Here is a 21744-nt window from a genome sequence, read left to right on the forward strand (position 1 = left end):
TATATATATATATATATATATATATATATAAATCCCCGCGAAGTACTGCTTTTAAATTTTTATTAAGAAGAAAAGAAAACCTTTTTAAATTGAGGGGAAAATATACCAATAACAATTTGTTAAGGATCTGTTTTTTTTTTGTGAAGCAGCCTTAACACAGCTTTTCCGCTGTTTTATAAACGAACGCCATATAAGGTCTTCCTTTTTCCTTGCTTCACCAACGGAAGCAGCCTTTTTATTTAATCCACGGGTTGTCCTCTGTTTTTTTGTTCGTTTATTACGATTGTTATAGTTCTGTTTGTATACCACGTTGTCAGTTCAGCACTCCGGTTGTAATATAACCAAGCCGTGCAAGCACACTCTTGAGAATGCAACGTATAGTTTTACAGGAGAAAAACAATCTTGCCTCAAATCAATGGCAACCTTTTGTAGGTCTATGAACTTAATTTAAACTTTAGGTTTACACGGTGCTTTGTTTCCGACGTGCTGTGTTCTACGTGCTGTTAGCTAAGACCCGGCACTTAAAAGTTTCTCGCTACAGCAATTTTTAATCCGTTACAAAGTCATCGAAAGTCTCGTTTATACCTCGTGTCTTCTCATTAAACTTGTATCTCGCGAATATGGTATTGCAAACGGCAGCGGGAGCGTTTCTCATTAAACTTGTATCTCGCGAATATGGTATTGAAAACGGCAGTGGTAGCGTTTCTATATACTTAATTTAAACTTACGTTTTACACCGTGCTTTGTTTCCGCAGTATCGAAGTGATCACTTGTGCTGCATTCAGTCAGTTCACGTAAGCCGCTCTCTTGTGCCTTCTCAATTGTGTAATGAATGTTTTCTTCATCGCTCTTTGGGGCTCTTCCTTGTTTTCAGTTCACATGATTACGTAGGAGGCGTGATGATGCGATACGCGACTCCGCCTCCTCCATTACAGTATATGGACAAAAAAGAGGTTCCAGTTATGACAATCACGTGTACAATTTCGAAATGAAACCTGCCTAACTTTTGTAAGTAAGCTGTAAGGAATGAGCCTGCCAAATTTCAGCCTTCCACCTACACGGGAAGTTGGAGAATTAGTGATGAGTGAGTGAGTGAGGGCTTTGCCTTTTATTAGTATAGATGTATGTATATGTGTATGTATATGTATATATATACATACATATGTGTATGTACAGTACACCCCCAAAATTCGCGGGGGTTACGTTCCTAGAACACCAGTGAATTGTGAAAAACCGCAACTTTTGGATGTGGTTAAAAAATGCCTTTTAAATGCCTATTTTAATAGTTTAATCCCTAAATACAGTATGCCCCCCAAAGTACTTTAATTTCACTGCAAACTCAGCTTAATACATTAATACATTACCTAAAAAATTACCTTAATACATTACCTAAAAACAGAATGTAAAGGTAAACCCGTCTACTGTACAGTACTGTACTGCTATGTCTCCCGCGATGCTGGAATGTAAAGTAGTGATGTTACTGCTATATGTACTGTAATTCATGCAAGTGTGTTTTCTTTGGTATGCGCTGTCGTTTTCTTTGTTATAAGTAGAGTAAATACATAATAATTTAATTAAATTAAAATACAGTAAAATGTATGGGTACTCACCAGTGATGAATGATATTGATGATGATGATGATGATGAAGTAGCTGTGCAATACGATGCAGAGGATTTAAAACTCCTCGGGTGGCGCCTCTTCTTCAGGCGATTCAGGAGGAGTCGTATCTTTGGATGGATCTTCTTCCGGTGGGGTTTCGTGCTGGCTTTTCTTTATAGGTTTCAGGAACATTGTGATGGGAAGTTGCTACATTGTCTCCTGTAACGAACTGCTGGTACAATTTCCGTGCTTTCTAACGGATGATGTTACCGTCCATGGGGATGTTCTTCTTCCTGCAGTTGGTGATCCACAATACCAAGGCAGATTCCATCCTGATGATATTTTTATTCCTTACGTTCGTTACCTTTTTGGCACTATCACAGAAACTTACATACGGTACTCCAGATCGCTGCTTCGTTCTTCTTTATGTAGTGTGCAGTGCTTTCATTAATGCCATAGTGGCGCGCTACTGCAGCACAACTTTTTAGTTCCCAGAGCAATTCCAGCAGTTCAACCTTCTCCTGGAGTGTTTTAAACTTCTTCTGGTGCTTAGGCTCAGTGCCAGAAGCCTTAGAAGGTGCAGGGTGATTCGGTGACGTCTTGTGCATTTAAGAATAACAAAATGAATACAATAACAAAATGGAAAACACGAGGACACTTAGCTGGAGTTGCGTCACAGGGCAGCAATCGATCAGCAGCGAGGAGAAATAAATAACTCTCTTGGATTGGCTACTTTCATCATCCAAAACCGCGTTTCCCTCAGTGGTGGTAAACCCACTCACCTGGAGACACGTCACAGGGCAGCAATCAATTAACAGCAAGGAGAAATGAATAACGTTCTTGGATTGGCTACTTTCACCATCCCAAACTGCGTTTCCCTCAGTTGTGGTAAACCCACTCACCTGGAGACACGTCACAGGGCAGCAATCAATCAGCAGCAAGGTGAAATGAATAACACTCTCAGATTGGCTACTTTCACCATCCCAAACCTCGTTTCCCTCAGCGGTGGTAAACCCACTCACCTGGAGACGTGTCACAGGGTAGCAGTCAATCAGCAGCAAGGAGAAAGGAATAACGCTCTCGGATTTGCTACTTTCACCATCCCAAACCGTGTTTCTCTTAGCGGTTGCTTCCTGTTCTCTCTACAGCATAGTATTGCCACGAAAAAAGCCATAAAAAATTGCGGAGGGTATTTGCGCTTTCTGTTAACAATTAATAGGTTCTAAGGAAAAATCCGTGAATGACTGAGTCTGTGAACCCTGAACCACGACTTTGCGGGGGTCTATTGTATATGTACAGTAATCCCTCGCTATATCGCGCTTCGACTTTCGCGGCTTTACTCTATTGCGGATTTTATATGTAAGCATATCTAAATATATAACGTGGATTTTTCACTGCTTCGCGGGTTTCTGCGGACAATGGGTCTTTTTACTTCTGGTACTTGCTTCCTCAGTTGGTTTGCCCAGTTGATTTCATACAAGAGATGCTATTGGCAGATGGCTGAGAAGCTACCCAATTAGAGCACGCAATTAAGTTCCTGTGTGCTGCTGATTGGCTCAGCGACGGAGTGCTGCATTAACCAGTAAGTCTCATCTCACTCATTCAGCATTAACGTGCTCCTGCTACTGCTTCAGGGGCCGTGTCCAAGCGCCAACAGAAGATGCAAATGATTGCAGAAAAGGTAAAAGTTTTGGATATGTTGAAGGAAGGGAACAGCTACACCGCTGCAGGACACCATTACGGCATAAATGAGTCCACGATTCTTTTTATTTAAAAAGGAGGAAAAGCATATAAGATCTACGGCCACAGTGTCCTTTAACCAGGGCGCAAAACGAGTTGCAAGTGGACGTGATAAGGCAGTAGTCTGGATGGAATCTGCTTTAGGGATTTGGATTGAAGAGTGCTGGAAGAAGAACAACAAGAGGCTCCTTTAGAAGAGCTGTAACGCTATCCTTTGTTGTGCAGTAAAATTAAACTCATCATTATTGGACAAGTCGTCGTGTCATTGTTGGTGAGTAACCATAATTAATTATCTACGTACAGTACTTATTACATGTACATAGTTTAGTGTCACTGTACACACATTTTACTGTATACAATTTTTCTTGCATTGTACGTATTTATTGCTGGTGGCCTGTCTGTCGTAATGGCTGTAACATATGTGATATCGGAGACGCTCGATATCTTTAAAATAATATTTAGGTTTTACTGTATATAAACTGCTGTTTACATACATAATTTCAACAAATCTTACCTAATATCTAAGAGAATACAAAGAGTTTATGCTGTATAATTGTGCGGGAAATGTTTATAATAGTGTGGGAGAGTTTATAAGGGCTTAAAATATATAAAAATAACCATATGAACATATGGTTTCTACTTTGCGGATTTTCACCTTTCGCGGGGGGTTCTGGAACGCAACCCCTGCGATGGAGGAGGGATTACTGTATTTATGTATTATAGAAATTCTGTCAGAGTTTTCGAGACTAATCAATATTTCTTCTGGAATATAAATAGGTAGGAGGTCAGGAAAATCGTGCGTTCGTTTAGCTAAGTTTCTAATTTGGAAATAGTGGAAAAATTGTGTTGATGGGAAGATAAATTTGGAGTGTAATTGTTTGTAGGATGCAAAGACATTATCTATATACAGATCTCTAAATAATTTAATCCTGTACGTTTTTTAAACATTAAAAACTGTGTAAGTTTGAGAGGGCGGAAAAAGGTGATTATTGTGTAGAGGTTCCACAGATAAATGCTTTTCTACCTTGAAGTGCTTCCTACATTGGTTCCATATTCAGAGTGAATGAAGGACAATTGCATTGTTAGTATATTGACAATAACTTGTATTTACTGGGGTACAAAGAAAATATAAAGAAACACTGTAGGATTTTATTTTTATTGCGGACCACGCTTGTGTGTGTTCATCTAGTGTGCCAAAGTCCTGGTTTTTATAGCTTGTATATTTGCCACTCAGTAATAAAATTGAAAGTTAGATAGAGCCATGCCACCTTCTACTTTAGGTCGTAGTATTGAGATGGAAAGCAGACCATCTGTGCACGTCTTGTTTAAGTTTTTCCATGATGACAGCAAAATTTTGTTGAAAAATAGCTTTATATTTTCTTGCGACGTTTACCCCTAGGTATTTAAACTGATCTGCAATGATAAGTGGGAAGGTGTCCAGTCTAATGTTCTGTGCTAGAGAGTTCACTGGGAAAATCACACTTTTATTCAAATTAATTTTGAGCCCAGATATCTTTTGAAATCTACTAGTGCTGTTAGGACTGAAGGCACAGAATTTTTTGGGACTGATATATATATAGTACCATATCATCTGCATGTAGTGATATTTTCTGTTCAGGTCCTTCTCTGATAATCCCCTTTATCTCATGGCATTTCCAAAGTGAACAGCCAATATTTCAGTGGCAATTGAAAATAGCAGTGGTGACAGAAGGGTATTCTTGTCTTGTACCACATTCTAGTTTGAAGTAATCTGAAGTAACGTTAATACAAATTGAAGCTTCTGGACTAGTATATAGTAGTTTGATCCATGCACATATGTTTAGGCCAAACCCAAAGTTGTGCAATGTAGTGAATCGATAGTCCCATTCAACCATATTGAATGCTTTTACTGCATCTAAAGATAATAAGATCTCCAGGGTGTTAGACTTTATGGGTGAATATATTACATTAAATAGGCATTGAAGATTGGAAGCTAAGTGTCTTCCTTTAATAAATCCGGTTTGATCTTATGATATTACCGAAGGAAGCGCTTTCTGAATCCTTCTAACTAGTACTTTGGAGAGTATCTTAACATCGTTATTCAGATGTGAGATTGGTCTGTATGATGCACATTGTAGTAAGTCCTTATTTTTCTTAGGAAAGATGGTAATTTATGCTTGGCGAAAAGTATGAGGTAGAATTTTATTGTCTCTGTCTCCTATAAATGCTGCTAATAAAACGGGAGCTAACTTAATTGATTTTTTTAATTAAATTTAGTAGGGTAGCCATCAGGACCTGCTGCTTTCCCACTCTGAACTGAGTTTATAGCATGTGGTAATCCTGAGAATGACAGAGGTTCATCCAATTCCTCTGCACTGAGAGCATCTAGCTATGGTATCTGTATTGCATCAAAAACACATTAGATTGTGTCCTGTCTTCTTTAAACTGAGTAGAATATAAGGACTTACAGTAGTCTCTAAATGTGTGCATTATATTTTTATGGTCAATGATTTTATCTCCGTCAGTGTTTGGATTAGTGATATTGCATTGTGAACTTCTTGCTAGTGTATTTGTTGATTAAGATCTCATTAGCCCTCTCTCCATATTCATAGTAATGATGTCGTGATTTAAAATTGAGTTGTTCCATTTCTTTTATTTTCAAGATGTTGAGTTCTGATTGCATAGCCTGTCTTTTCCTATAAAGTGCCTCATTTAGAGACCTGGCGTGTTCTTCATCTTTTCTAGTAATTTCACAGACTATTTCTGGTGCCTTCTTGGTTTCGGATTTATTTTTGTGGGAGAGATATGAAATAATCTCAGAGTATTCAGAGTTTCCCAGAGTATTCCTGCAGAGACCTCTGAGGATGCATTTGTCTCTAAAAAAAAAACAGTTTGCTTGGATATAAATTCTGTATACTTTTTGTCAGCTAATAAAAGGGTTTAAAATGCCAGTTGTGAGACGAGTATGTGGGGTGTAGTGATTTGAGCTCCATGATCAGAGGGGAGTGGTCGGAGATAGCAATATGGTCAAGTTCAAGGTATAGCCTGCCAGAGACTGAACTGGAACATATAGGCGAAAGAACAGGACTCTTGGGACCTGACACTGCAGCTTCTGCTCCAGCCAAGAGCCAAAGTGGGAATGAAACTGCAAGTGAGTTGGGCCAGGAGAGCGCGTTGATTCCAGAAGGTTCCATGGAACTGAGCACAGCCTTACTATCTGCCCTGTCAACTGTTCTCCACAAGTCAGTGGCAGTGGAGAAAGCCAAAACGAACAGTCCAAGTTAAAGGTAACGATCACCACAATGATTACCGCAATAACTACCACTTTCGGGGGAGATATAAAGAAGTTAATAAATAATATAAAGAAGGTTACAAATGATATAAGGAAAGATATAAAGGAGATAAACAAGACAAATGAGAGGCTTCTTCAGAATATTAAAGAACAGGAGAAATGTTTAAATAATCTCTTTAAGGCAACCCTTAAAGGTATGTTAGAAAAAATTGAGGAAAAAATACAGGAAATTGTGAGTCTGAGAATAAATTTAGAGCACTTGGTGCTCAGTTTGAAGATATTAAGCAAATGCTCAAGTCTTGTATTGAAAGAGTTGAACAACTGTCATCTGGCGCTGACGAAAAAGCAATGGCTACAAAATCCAAATACAAAGTGTTTGGAGACAGAACAACTGTGCTGAAAGCTGCATATAGAAGAAATAATAACAGAATTGAAGGTCTTCCTGAAAGCCCAGTGAAATTCATAGCTGAACTATTTTCTAGTTGGCTGGGATTGGCTCCAGCAGACCCCCGTGACCCTGTGTTCGGATTCAGTGGGTTGGAAAATGGATGGATGGACTATTTTCTAAAATAATTGGAGAGAACTTTAAATCAGACACTGATATAATCAGCAGCTTACCCCATACGTGGATTGAATGCCTAAAAAGCTAGGAGGCTTACTGTTTGTTTCAGCAAAATACATTCTAAAGTAAATTTGATGTCACTTCTCAGACTGAAACAAGAGATTATATTTGAAAATAACTGCATTCATATTTTCCCTGATTTCACACCTTCAACAGCTGCTAAACTTGACACAGCATTAAACAGCACTCATGCAAAGTCGAAAACACATACAGCCTCTTGTATCCTGCTAAATTGAGAGTGGATATTCAAGGCAAGTTCTACATTTTTAGTTCTCCATCAGAAAAAGAGCTAAGAAAATTGTGAGTCACATTGTGTCCTGGAAGGCAAAGAAGATTTTACCTGCAATTTGGTCCATTCACAGTGAGACTTTTGCCGTAATTATACATTCTATTCCCTTCTTGGCTACGTTTACATTTTAATTACAATTATATTCATAACCTTTTTTTATTTTCCCAAAGGGATTTTTTTTTATAATATCATACCTTTGGCTCATTATATTAGAATTGTAATATCATACATTTTATGCTTCTCCATGGGTACTGTTTAACATCATTCCCTGAGTTTATTCTTTTGGGACTGTTTAAGATTATATTCTAGGTTTATAATACAGTAGACCCCCGAGAAGTCGCGGTTCAGGGTTCGCGGACTCAGTTGTTCGTGGACTTTTTCTTAGAACCTATTAATTGTTAGCGGAAAGCGCAAATATTCTCCGCAATTTTTTATGGCTTTTTTCGTGGCAGTACTGTGCTGTAGAGAGAACAGGAAGCAACCGCTGAGGGAAATGCGGTTTGGGATGGTGAAAGTAGCCAATCCAAGAGCATTATTCATTTCTCCTTGCTGCTGATTGACTGCTGCCATGTGACGCGTCTCCTGGTGACTGGGTTTACCACCGCTGAGGGAAACGCGGTTTGGGATGGTGAAAGTAACCAATCCGAGAGCGTTATTCATTTCTCCTTGCTGATGATTGACTGCTGCTTTGTGACGCGTCTCCAGGTGAGTGGGTTTACCACCGCGGTTTGGGATGGTGAAAGTAGCTAATCCGAGACTGTTATTCATTTCTCCTTGCTGATGATTGACTGCTGCTTTGTGACGCGTCTCCAGCTGAGTTGCCTTGTGTTTTCCATTTTGTTATTGTTTTGTTATTTTTAAACTCGCACAATGTCGTCGAACCACTCTGCACCTTCTAAGGCTTCTGGAACTGAGCCTAAGTGCCAGAAGAAGTTTAAAACACTCCAGGAGAAGGTTGATTTGCTCCAGGAACTAAAATGGCATTAATGAAAGCACCGTATGCTACATAAAGAAGAACAAAGCAGTTTCTGTGATAGTGCCAAAAGGAAAAGACCGTAAGGAATAAAAATATCATCAGAATGGAACCTGCCTTGGCACTGTGGATCACCGACTGCAGGAAGACGGTAACATTATCCGTGAGAAAGCACGGAAATTGTACCAGCAGTTCGCTACAGGAGACAATGTAGCAACTTCCTATCACAATGTTCCTGAAACCTATAAAGAAAAGCCAGCACGAAACCCCACCAGAAGATGCGCCACCCGAGGAGTTTTAAATCTACTAAAGTTTTAAAGCTACTTCATCATCATCATCATCAAAATCATTCATCATTGGTGAGTACCCATACATTTTACTGTACTGTATTTTAATTAAGTTAAATTATTATGTATTTACTTGTAACAAAGAAAATGTCAGCGCATACCAAAGAAAATGCGCTTGCATGAATTATAGTACGTATAGCAGTAACATCAGTATTTTACATTCTAGCACTGCGGGAGACATAGTAGTACAGTACTGTACAGTAGACAGGTTTACCTTTACATTCTGTTTTTAGGTAATGTATTAATGTATTAAGCTGAGTTTGCAACAAAATTAAAGTGCTTTGGGGGCATACTGTATTTAGGGTTGAAACTTTAAAAATAGGCATTAAAAAGGCATTTTTTAACCACATCCAAAAGTCGCAGTTTTTCACAATTCGCAGGTGCTCTAGGACCGTAACCCCCGCAAATTTTGGGGGTGTAGTGTATTTGGACTGTATTGCCAATACTTGTCTTCTTTAATCTTTCTGCACCGCTGCTGGCAGGCTTGTTTTGTTTTAGATGTACTCTGTCTCTAGGCATGTTAGAGGACTAGGACTCTAGCCTCTATTTTTAATCTTTCTTTTTTACCCCCACAATTGTGCCAAAACAACAATAGGCTTCACAGCCATAACTCCTGTCAAAATTAGAAATTAAGTTTAAAGCTATTTTATGTAATAACTTCAAATTTAATTTAAGACTCTAAAATGTGAACCAAATTTTAGAAGCAATGTCTCTATGACACAACAGGGAACTTTGTGAGCTGGTCTCAATCATGAATTAAAGAGGAAGAAAGTATTCTCTCACCTAACAGGTATAAACATCAAGATTGTATTTTTACAGGAGACTCACTTGTTAAGCAAGGATCAGTTATTGTTGCAAAGAGATTGGACTGGCAAAATATTTCACTCCAGCTATACAAAGAAAACTAGAGGTGTGGGAATCTTAATATATAGAAAATTACATTTGTAGTATCAGATGTAGTTATCTGCCCCTGAAGTGTGATATGTGATCATGATGGGAAATTTATTTAATTGTAAAGTGATTTTGATAAATATCTATGCATCCAATGTGGATTCTAGAGACTTCATCCAAAACGTATTTGCATCCATTACTAATGTGAACACTCATAAAATTATAATGGCTGGAGACTTTCATTTTGTTTTAAATCCAGACTTGGAAAGGTCTTCAGCTACAGGGGCACTAAATTTAATATTATTTATTGTATCATTATGCTGCTGCTGGAGAATGTGAATTTCCCATTGGGATTAATAAAGTATCTATCTATCTATCTATCTATCTATCTATCTATCTATCTATCTATCTATCTATCTATCTATCTATCTATCTATCTATCTATCTATCTATCTATCTAAAACTGCAAAAACAATTACACAGTTTGTAATTGATCATAACTTATCAGTCACATGTAGATTTCCAACTTCTTTGTGCATCTAACTCAAAGGAAGAAACAATTTCAAACTTAAACCATTTTGACAAAACAAAGTAACCAATAGTGTTAGTGTTATACCTTATTTCTTAAGGAAATAATTTACCTGTCTTTCTCTAACACTAAAATATACTTTATCTGTACGTATCAGTGATATGCCTTAATTGCCATAAAAGCTTGTTTGCTGTTGTTTAATTTTTTTTTTTTTAGTAATAATTTGGACATTTTTCTCATCTGTTCACCCTGTAGATAGTTTAATGTACAGTAAGTGTGTAAGTGCCATTTGATGAAGTGTCAATTTTAATTATTTGTTCTGTCTGTTTAGTAGGCATATTAATCAATTTTGTTCAATTATGTTAAAGGTTTTCAGTGAGCACAATGTTCATATGAAAAATCTAAAAAAGCTATACACTGTTAATCCCTAAATTTTTTAATATCTTACATCAAACCTTGCATACCAGCAATTTTGTAGATCTGAGGTAATCTGCCATAGCATTGAGCCTAAGCTTATTGATCTTTTCAGGACTGAATTGACTTGTAGAATATGTGTTTTAAAAAAAGAAAAATAGTAAGCAACAGAGCATTTAGACTGGGAATATTAAAAATCTCAAAAAGCTAAATTGAAATGAAAAATCTCTGAAAGCTTAGATATGAAAAAAGACTTTATTGGAAGATGGAACATTTATAAAATTGAATCATATAGGTTAGTTGTTTTTTTATTTTACATAAGTTTTTTCAGCATTGTAGCATCTATTCATATTTGGTGGGCAGAACTTCTGTTCTTTTATGAGTATGTCAAAATAGAAGTGCAAGAAATAAAATAAATACTTCTTAATTTAAAAAGCCAACTCTTAATCACTTTGTAGAAAACATTTGTCCTATATTTCTGAAAAATAAACATGTCAAAATTAATTGGGGTGTAACTGCCATTAATTGAGGTTAAGCCAAATATTTAAACATTTTAATAATGCAAAGATTCTTAAAAAAGGTTTACACATTTTTTGTTTTATAAGCCGTCTTTGTAAGGTAGCTCACTGACACTTGGAAACATTGGAACCCTTACTCTGATGGTTTGGTACTCACTAGTTGTTAATCTTGTGTGGAGATTTCTACTTGGCTGCACTGCAAGTATGCTTGCCACTCTATTTGGTTTGCACCAGAGACATAAGAGAAGATTCTTGTGGTCAGAAAGTGTTAAAAACCTGAAAATTCACAACCGTCTATGTTCTCACTATTGTATAACCAACCTCTGCCTTGCCAATGTGTTTTGGAATAACTATATTCAAAAAAGTTTGAGCAAGTGTGATGAAAACAGAATGCCTATTGATGAGGAGTGGGAAGAACTATGACCATCATTCTCACTGACAGAAGCGTAATATTTGAACGTTACCATCCAGTTAAAATAAGTGCTTCAGAACATAGCTTTGAACTAGGCCAAAACATTTTTTTCTGTGAAGACATTTAGACTCTTGGAAGCTGCAATAATAAGTACACTAAGATGCTATGCAGGTAGAGTACATGAAGAAATGACAATTTGAAACATCTTTTACTTAAATGAAACAATGTTTAAAAAATAAATAACTTTTGGAAGAATGCTCAAAGTTATATATAGATCATGCAAACCCATATTGAATGGCTTACTTCAGTTGTTTTTGTTGTCTTTTATTGTTGTTAGTTGTGTTTTAGTCATTTTAGTTGTGTTTATTACCAAATTTTGTTTTTCTGTACTTCTGAAAATATTTTTATTCAGTATGTTAATTATTCCATTTTCAGATGTAAAGCTCCATTTGTGACTAGCTAAATTAATATTTGTTCAACATTTTTATTAATTATTAATTGTTATTATTATTAACAGTTATTTAATAACATGACTGACTGAATGACAGTGGATACAAAGGATTACACTATTCAAATGTAAATTTCAACCAGTACTTCTTCCTGTTTTAGGTAAAGAATTTAACAAGGCCTGATTTGTCCTTTTTCTTGGTGAAGTATTTCATGACACTGATTGTTGGCATCTCTGCAGTCTTCTGGGTCAGCAATAAGAAGACCTGTACAGAATGGGCATTTTTCTTCAACAAAACCCGCAAAAGAGAGTAAGAATGTTGTTAATACGTACTGTCATATGTCATTTGTACTTGACAAAGAAAACCAGGGTAATTTAACATTAAACTTAAATTTATCTATGATGCACATTTTTATGTGTAATGTAGAATACTGATTTTTAAAACTCTGAATGATCTGTCTGATTGATAACATTGCGGGTATGTTATTTGCTTACCTGAGTGATTATTCAAGCACATGGACAAGTGGTTATCAACATTTTTGGTCTTGATATCAATTTTTATCTATTTTTTTCCAGCGAGGACCCTTTATTCATGGTAATTTTAATGTAAAATAGCCAACAGTTTCCCTTGAATGGCATATATTAAAGATAACAATAAAACCATACTCAACTTTTAAGTACAGAGTACATAGTAAATGAAATGTATATAGTACTCCTCCCAGAAAACCTGCAGTTGGGGTTTTTAATACTGAATTAAATTTAGTGTCCATTTTTATTGGTAACTGGGAAACCTGGTTTTGTCTGTTTGTCAAAATCAGGGGAAAGTGCAGTTCTAAGGTCCGTCTCAGCTTCCAGCTTATTGCTACTTCTGTTCTGAAATTGAGTCTGTGCTGAACATCCAGTCTCACCATCATAATTAGTACTGAGGGGCGCATACTTAGTGCACTGTGTGAGATTTTTCCAGAAGGCACTGACTTTTATCAATTTATTGAAGTGGCAGTGACCTTGCCCGTATATTAAAACATTAATTGAGCTCAACATTTCAGCCGGGTAAAATATGTGCACAGTCCATAAACTGTTATCAAAGTGTGCAGCCAAATTTAAATACTTTTCTTTGATGAAGGCTACCTGTCCACTTTTAAGCTTTTACCATTATAAAAGCAGTTTACCTCAAGAAAGCCTGTGAATTTCTGAATGACACCAAAGTGCAATGCTACTGCTGTTCTCCTGACAAAATCCCTAAAAGCATTTAGAAATTTTATCACTATTCTCAATATAATTTACAATTTTTACTACTTCCTATAGAGTTGCGTGAAGCTCCAGCACCATATTTTAGTAGCCATGTTTAAAATGCAGTGATTCCACAAGAGTTGCAGCTGCATCTAGTATTTTTTCACAACTTCCAAATGTGTACTTGTCATACATACACCGATCTTAGTTGTCACATCAACACAGAATATCCAGAATAGTCCCACTGACTTTAAGTAACTGTCCAGAGCAGTAAAAATTCTGCTTCAGTTGTGGGAACTCAGCACCAAGTAAAAAATACTCTTGGAGGTCCCTATCTCATATGCATCTTATGTAAACAAACATAAACATGCTGTTAGTCACATTTAATTGAATTGTATCTATTGCACAAAGCAAGACAAGCTGTTTTTACCTGTATGGGGGTTTTTTGGGCAATTCATTGTGAAATTTGTGCTGGCTTGTTGTATAATCATGTTCAAATGTTTTTGAGGAGCCTCAAGATTTAAATTTTTTCATAAAAAAAAAAAGTCCAAACACTTACTTTTGAAAGTAGCACGTTTTGTTTCTAAATGTCTTAATAGTTTGGAAAGCTTCACACTTTGATTTGGTAATGGCTGTTGCTCACCACACTTCACAGTAAAAGTAAACCCATACTTCAGAAAATCTTTCCATTTTCTTTTTTGGTTCAGGCTTTTGGGATGAATCTTCTGAATTGGAAGAGATTGGTATAGATGATGGTGCAGGGCATTTGAGGAAATTATCATTGTTCGTTGGTTTTCTTAAATGAAGCATGTGGGTTATAATTGTTTTTTATTTGGATGTGACTGGATTTATGTCAGTCATTTCAATTGCTTGGTATGCAGCAGGAAATTTCCTCTTTTATTGGTTGCAGAACTTACATCTACAATTAGACCCTAAAACATAAAAATAATGGCTGATTTTAACTTTTTTTTTTTTTAACCAAAATTAAATATATATATATATATATATATAATATTTATTTATTTCTATTAGTGCTGGGCAGCGATTAAAATTGTTTAAATCGTGAATTGCATGATTGTCTGTGATTAATCACAGACAGTCACAACAATCACATTGTTATGTGCAAAATTCAATAATGAACTCAGAAGTAGTGTATTGCGTATATTTGGTTTGCAAACACTTTAAACAATAAGGTAATTTTTAACAGCAGTATTACCTTTACATAGTACCAGTTAAAATATTTCTTGTAAATCTCAACTTAAACATTAATGTAATCAAATCAAATCTAAAACCAAAACTATTTGCCACTGCCAGGGCATTAATGTTTTATCTAGTTTGTTATAAAAAAACAAGTCCAGAGCCACAATCACAACATTAGAACAGGCACATTCTGAGTAACAGCAAGTTAACATTTCTAAATCTGTTTTCTTTTTATCTGAACAGATACCAGCAGAAACATTTTCTTTTATCAGGGAGCAGCATAAACAGTCCATGTTCAGTAACAACTCTTTGAGGGCTAATATTTTTTCCAAAAAACTCAGTTTTCTGAAAAGCGCACAAAGCAATGGTTTCCACACATAAATCAACATAAAACGTATGTTGCTGCCTGTTTAGCCTGCTGTCAGCGCCTGTTGCAGCAGCAGCGGCTCAACGGCCAGCAGGAATGCATAATGGGCTGGCTGCCTGGCTGTCTTTGTGAGACAGGTGGCAGTTGCAGTGAGACACAATATGGTTTGTACTTCCTGTCATCGTAAGTGTCTGTCCTCCTTGGTGAATGTTGCCATAGGTGCATCAGCTACATGAACATGTTCAGCACCACGATCAGCTGGGGACTGATCAGCTGATGCTGCTACCTCACTTTAGTTTTCGATCTACATCTCCAGATCACTTGCATAAAAATCGGAGTCCGACAAATCAGAGTCCAATACAGCGATAATACCAAAAAGTCATCCACGGATTATTTTGCTTTGTGCATTCACTTTGGTATCTCTCCACATGCCATTTTAGAAGCTGTTTGCTCTTCACTATTCATGCACGTGCAGGGAATCGAGGTCAAATCAACAACGCTAACTTTCCTTCTATCCATCCATCCATTTTCCAACCCGCTGAATCCGAACACAGGGTCACGGGGGTCTGATGGAGCCAATCCCAGCCAACACAGGGCACAAGGCAGGAACCAATCCCGGGCAGGGTGCCAACCCACCGCAGGACACACACAAGCACACCCACACAACAAGCACACACTAGGGCCAATTTAGAATCGCCAATCCACCTAACCTGCATGTCTTTGGACTGTGGGAGGAAACCGAAGCGCCTGGAGGAAACCCACGCAGACACGGGGAGAACATGCAAACTCCATGCAGGGAGGACCCGGGAAGCGAACCCAGGTCCCCAGGTCTCCCAACTGCGAGGCAGCAGCGCTACCCACTGCGCCACCGTGCCGCCCAACTTTCCTTCTAGCAAAAGCGTATTGAAAAGCACTGTAACAAGAAGATCACTGATCTCTACCGATCACTAGCGAGACTGAGGCTTTCAAAATATAATAATATAATAATAATATTATAATAATAATAACAGAAGCTACGTTAACGCATGATAAAATAATTGTCTGCGTTAATTACTTAATAATTACGATAATAACGTGTTAACTTGCCCAGCCCTAATTTCTATAATATACAGTGCATCCGGAAAGTATTCACAGCGCATCACTTTTTCCACATTGTTATGTTACAGCCTTATTCCAAAATGGATTAAATTCATTTTTTTCCTCAGAATTCTACACACAACATCCCATAATGACAACGTGAAAAAAGTTTACTTGAGGTTTTTGCAAATTTATTAAAAATAAAAAAACTGAGAAATCACATGTACATAAGTATTCACAGCCTTTGCTCAATACTTTGTCGATGCACCTTTGGCAGCAATTACAGCCTCAAGTCTTTTTGAATATGATGCCATAAGCTTGGCACACCAATCCTTGGCCAGTTTCGCCCATTCCTCTTTGCAGCACCTCTCAAGCTCCATCAGGTTGGATGGGAAGCGTCGGTGCACAGCCATTTTAAGATCTCTCCAGAGATGTTCAATCGGATTCAAGTCTGGGATCTGGCTGGGCCACTCAAGGACATTCACAGAGTTGTCCTGAAGCCACTCCTTTGATATCTTGGCTGTGTGCTTAGGGTCGTTGTCCTGCTGAAAGATGAACCGTCGCCCCAGTCTGAGGTCAAGAGCGCTCTGGAGCAGGTTTTCATCCAGGATGTCTCTGTACATTGCTGCAGTCATCTTTCCCTTTATCCTGACTAGTCTCCCAGTCCCTGCCGCTGAAAAACATCCCCACAGCATGATGCTGCCACCACCATGCTTCACTGTAGGGATGGTATTGGCCTGGTGATGAGCGGTGCCTGGTTTCCTCTAAACGTGACACCTGGCATTCACACTAAAGAGTTCAATCTTTGTCTCATCAGACCAGAGAATTTTCTTTCTCATGGTCTGAGAGTCCTTAAGGTGCCTTTTGGCAAACTCCAGGCAGGCTGCCATGTGCCTTTTACTAAGGAGTGGCTTCCGTCTGGCCACTCTACCATACAGGCCTGATTGGTGGATTGCTGCAGAGATGGTTGTCCTTCTGGAAGGTTCTCCTCTCTCCACAGAGGACCTCTGGAGCTCTGACAGAGTGACCATCGGGTTCTTGGTCACCTCCCTGACTAAGGCCCTTCTCCCCCGATTGCTCAGTTTAGATGGCCAGCCAGCTCTAGGAAGAGTCATGGTGGTTTTGAACTTCTTCCACTTACGGATTATGGAGGCCACTGTGCTCATTGGGACCTTCAAAGCAGCAGAAATTTTTCTGTAACCTTCCCCAGATTTGTGCCTTGAGACAATCCTGTCTCGGAGGTCTACAGACAATTCCTTTGACTTCATGCTTGGTTTGTGCTCTGACATGAAATGTCAACTGTGGGACCTTATATAGACAAGTGTGTGCCTTTCCAAATCCTGTCCAATCAACTGAATTTACCACAGGTGGACTCCAATTAAGCTGCAGAAACATCTCAAGGATGATCAGGGGAAACAGGATGCACCTGAGCTCAATTTTGAGCTTCATGGCAAAGGCTGTGAATACTTATGTACATGTGATTTCTCAGTTTTTTTATTTTTAATAAATTTGCAAAAATCTCAAGTAAACTTTTTTGATGTTGTCATTATGGGGTGTTGTGTGTAGAATTCTGAGGAAAAAAATGAATTTAATCCATTTTGGAATAAGGCTGTAACATAACAAAATGTGGAAAAAGTGATGCGCTGTGAATACTTTCCGGATGCACTGTATATACAGCTGAACGCACGCTAAGGATATGCCAGCGGATCATCTGCTCTCTTTTTGCTGCTTGCGAGCTGCCTGTTCTGCTTGGTGCATGTCACTGTTTTAAGAGCTGGGAGCACATGATGCTTGTCTGCCAAAAGCAATCCAACAACTGCTACGTTAGATGTCTGTGGACTTGTTTTAAATGATGGCTCACTGCCTTGTCTCACGTGACATTGTGAAAACAATATTAATTGTCCTTTATTTCCAGCCCCGGGCGTGGTTAAATCTCTTTCTTGCAGGATATATAACGCTGCTCGTGGGGGCAGCTGCTGTCGTGCTGCCCTTCGATCATTTTAAAGCCTGTACTGCCGCTGTCCTTTTTTCCAGTTCGTGTCTCTGCTGCTCACATTGTGATCGCTTCTCCGTGATCCTAAATACACACCTGACCGAATTGTGTTTTCTTTGAAATTAAACTTGTCGTTGCTTTAACTGTTGCGGGACCACAGATTCTCATAGCGCATGTTCCATTATTGTGTAAATCTACGTTTTGTGCATTGACTGTCGTGAATGCGAAAAGACTTTGTTTTCTGCTCTTTGCCTTTTATTTATGACCTCGCTTTGTCCTGCTATTTTTTCAATTACACCTGTTCCTGATGATTAATTTCCTTTTGTTTGCGCTAATGCGATCTTTTATTTGTCAACGTTTCATTTATAATGTATTGTCCTTTATACACTTTATATACACTGAGACCCCTGTATCTGTGTGTGCTGCGTGCCTTTACACTACTGATTTTTTTTGCTGGCCGTCTTGTGAGTCATTTATTTGTCTTCCATGATCTTAACGTGAAGATCACATATTGTCCCCTAGTCATTCCCTCCCACAGGATTTTTTTTATTTTATATATATATATATATATATATATATATATATATATATATATATAAAATATACAGTGATACCTTGAATTACGAGTTTAGTTCGTTCCGTGACCGAGCTCGTAAGTCAAAATGCTCTTATCTCAAATAAATTTTCCCCATTGAATGAATTGAAATGCCATTAATCCGTTCCGGATTACATGTTTTTAAATCAGAAAAATGTACTTATAAATAACGAATATTGTATAAAAACACACTACAATAGAATGTACTGCAATAAACTGGTTGTATTAAGTACAGTACAGTATAATGTACAGCATTTACCTTGGAGATCAGACGAGTCGAAGATACTGATGGAGGTGGAGAAAGGCATAACTGAATGTTATTCACTAATTTTTGCCCTTTTCGCCACACCTTCCTCACTTTCATCTGCAGGGGTTTTCGAAAAAACCTGTCCAATGAGAGGTCTGTTTCATCCTCCCTTTCAGAATGTTTCTAAAATGCGTCATGCAAGTGTCATTAAATAGCGCCGTTGCGTGCCCAGTTGAAACTTTTTCTGGGTGTTTCTTTTGAATAATGTCTGAAAGTTTCTCCCACATTCCCAACATTTCCTTTATCTCACTTGTAGGGATAACTGCCTCCGCCTCCTCCGTGTCACTTATTTCCTGCAAAACCTCCGTGTGCTGCTGCGTCTGTAGCTCCTTTAGCTCCTCCGTTGTCAGTTCCTCAAAGTGCTCCTCGATGAGCTCATTGATGTCACCTTCATCCATGTCCAGGCTTGCTGGGGAATGTATCCTTCAGCCGCTATAATTCCTGCAAAAGTTTTGAGGTAATCCTCAGCTGCCTTCATATCCGCACTTGCTGCCTCACCATGCCTGACAACGGAGTGAATGCCAGTCCTCATTTTAAAATTCTCGAACCAGCCCCAACTGGCTGTAAACGGCTCACCTGATGCCAAGTCTGTCGAAGTGCCTGGGGTCTGCTGCTATAAATCAGCGTAAATCGCTCGTGCCTTCTCACAGATTATAGCCTCTGTCACGATATCTCCTGCGAGCTGCTTCTCCGTCAACCACACAATCAGCAGCTTCTCCATATTTTCATGGATAAATGTCCACTGTTTAGAAATGATTTTAACGCCCTTGGCTGGTGTTATAGCCTTTATCGACTCCTTCTGCTTCAGTATGGTGCAGATTGTAGAAGTGCTACGCTTGTACTGCTTCGCCAAATCGACTACACGCACACCTTACTCATGTTTTTCTGTAATTTCTTTCTTTAACTCAATGCACATCATCCGCTTCTTCTTCTCTGCACTGTCCTTCGCACTCACTTTCTTCGGACCCATAGTTGTAAAAACGAAGTTTTGCAAAATAACTGCAAGCACAAATGCGAGCACAACACTGAAGCTTCCACTGCGAGCTAACTGCTTAAAGTGAACGAGTGAGACACGGGATGTTGCGCCATTCACTGTGGCGAGCTGCACGAACTAGCGGTGGGATGGGGTATCTGAAGCTGGCTCGTAACCCAATTTTAGCTCTCAACTCAAAGCAAAAAATTGGCCAAGAGACTGCTCGTATCTCAAAAAACTTGTTAGTTGGGACACTCGTAAGTCAAGGTATCACTGTATATATATATATATATATATATATTATATATATATATATATATATATATATATATATATATATATATATATCTTGCTTGAGATAGGCTCCAGCCTGTTTAGGATAAGTGGGTTTGAAAATAGTTGGTTGGATGGATGTGTTTTATTTTGTGCAAGCACTTTATCAGAACTTGTATTAAAATGTAAAAAAACTCAATATTCTGGTTTCAACAAAGACAGTTTAACTGGCACTTCAAACATTGAGTGAATCATTTACAAACTTGTAACAATTTATAGTTTTAATATTAATGATGATGCAACTTTAGTATACACAACATGTTATCTTGGAATTGACGGCTCCTGGAAAAAGCATGTTTGTCTTATAGAGTAAAACTGATCAACAGATTTATAAAAATAAATAAATAACATTGTCTTGTAAATGAGTGAGATTGAGTTCAGTGATGCCATTGTTCACAAATATTTGCATTCTAATGACTAGCAAATCTCAAGCCAAAACATTAAATTCTTTCTTGGCCACATTCATTTTTAACTGTTGTTCTGGAAAGAATAAGATTATATCATTACTTACAAATGACTGACTTGAATGTTCATTTCTACTTGTCATGTGGGTATCAGAGTTGAAGTCTGTTTTTAAAAATTTACATTGATATCTGTTGCAGTCCTATCACTGAAAGCCGGAGAGTGCTACAAGAGTCATGTGAGTTTTTCCTGAAGCAAAATTCAAGAGTGCAACATAAGAAGAAGTACTATAAGTCAAACTCTCATAAATTAAAGGTCATCTCCAAATCAATGGGGACCAACACTGGGGCTAGTGCCAACCATGGCACATCAACAGTGGGCATTGCTAATCAAGACACTCTTGCTCAGACCACTTTTTCTGAAGTTGGGACTACCCCAGATGCTTCTGGAAGGGTGCCATTGGAACAGGGAGAATGTGTTAAAATGTACCCTCTTTTACCAAAATCTGGGGATCGAGAAGCCACTGGCCAGACCAAGCCTACACGTGTTTTATCTGTAGATATGGACAGAAGAAATAAAGCTGGGAGTTCTGGCAAAATGAGCAACTTATCAGAGAGTCTTCAACGAGTTCCCGATGGAAGGTATGATTTACTTAAAAGGCTATGTAATGAATGAATGAGCTCTTAGGACATAATTGGTTTAAATTTGTGTTATTTTTATAGTGTAAAACACTAGAGGTTTAAACCCCAACAGACAGATACACTGGATACAGGTTAAAAGCACCAAGAAGGTATTTTAATGCTTCTTCTTTGATGATGGTGCCTCCAAAGCACCCCAGCCACAATAAACAGGCAATTAAACAGCAAACACAAATATTTATAAATGAAATCTCTCCTAAACATCTCCCAGCTAGGTCTGTTCTACACTTCCCAACTCCAGCTCTTTTGCTGGGTCTCCAGCAGTCCTTTATATAGTCCTTGATCCGGAAGTGCTTCTGTCCTTCCAACCATGTGACTTGCTAGCACTTCCAGGTCTAATGAAGAACTTGGTTTTTTCTTCAGCCCGGAAGTACTTCAGAGCTTCCATTCTTGTAACTTGAATGTACTTCTAGGCTATGAATGAGGCATGGCTCCTCCTGGCAGCACCCACGGTACCCAACAGGGCTGAGAAGCTGAACTCCAAGTTCCAGGATGCCGTGCAGGAATCCGGGGCA

At 38.2% G+C, this 21744-nt stretch overlaps 1 protein-coding gene across 1 annotated transcript in view; it reads left to right on the top strand.

Moving 5' to 3' along the window:
* The window catches only part of LOC114641919 (frizzled-6), a 198822-nt gene that overhangs the window by 171474 nt on the left and 5604 nt on the right, over window positions 1-21744 (top strand). Inside the window, exons 5-6 of the mRNA XM_028790945.2 lie at window positions 12216-12364; window positions 20732-21172. Coding sequence (XP_028646778.1) covers window positions 12216-12364; window positions 20732-21172 — 590 coding nt within the window. The remainder of the gene's footprint in view (window positions 1-12215; window positions 12365-20731; window positions 21173-21744) is intronic.

Source organism: Erpetoichthys calabaricus, chromosome 13, assembly GCF_900747795.2.
Source record: "Erpetoichthys calabaricus chromosome 13, fErpCal1.3, whole genome shotgun sequence".
Lineage (NCBI taxonomy): Eukaryota > Metazoa > Chordata > Cladistia > Polypteriformes > Polypteridae > Erpetoichthys > Erpetoichthys calabaricus.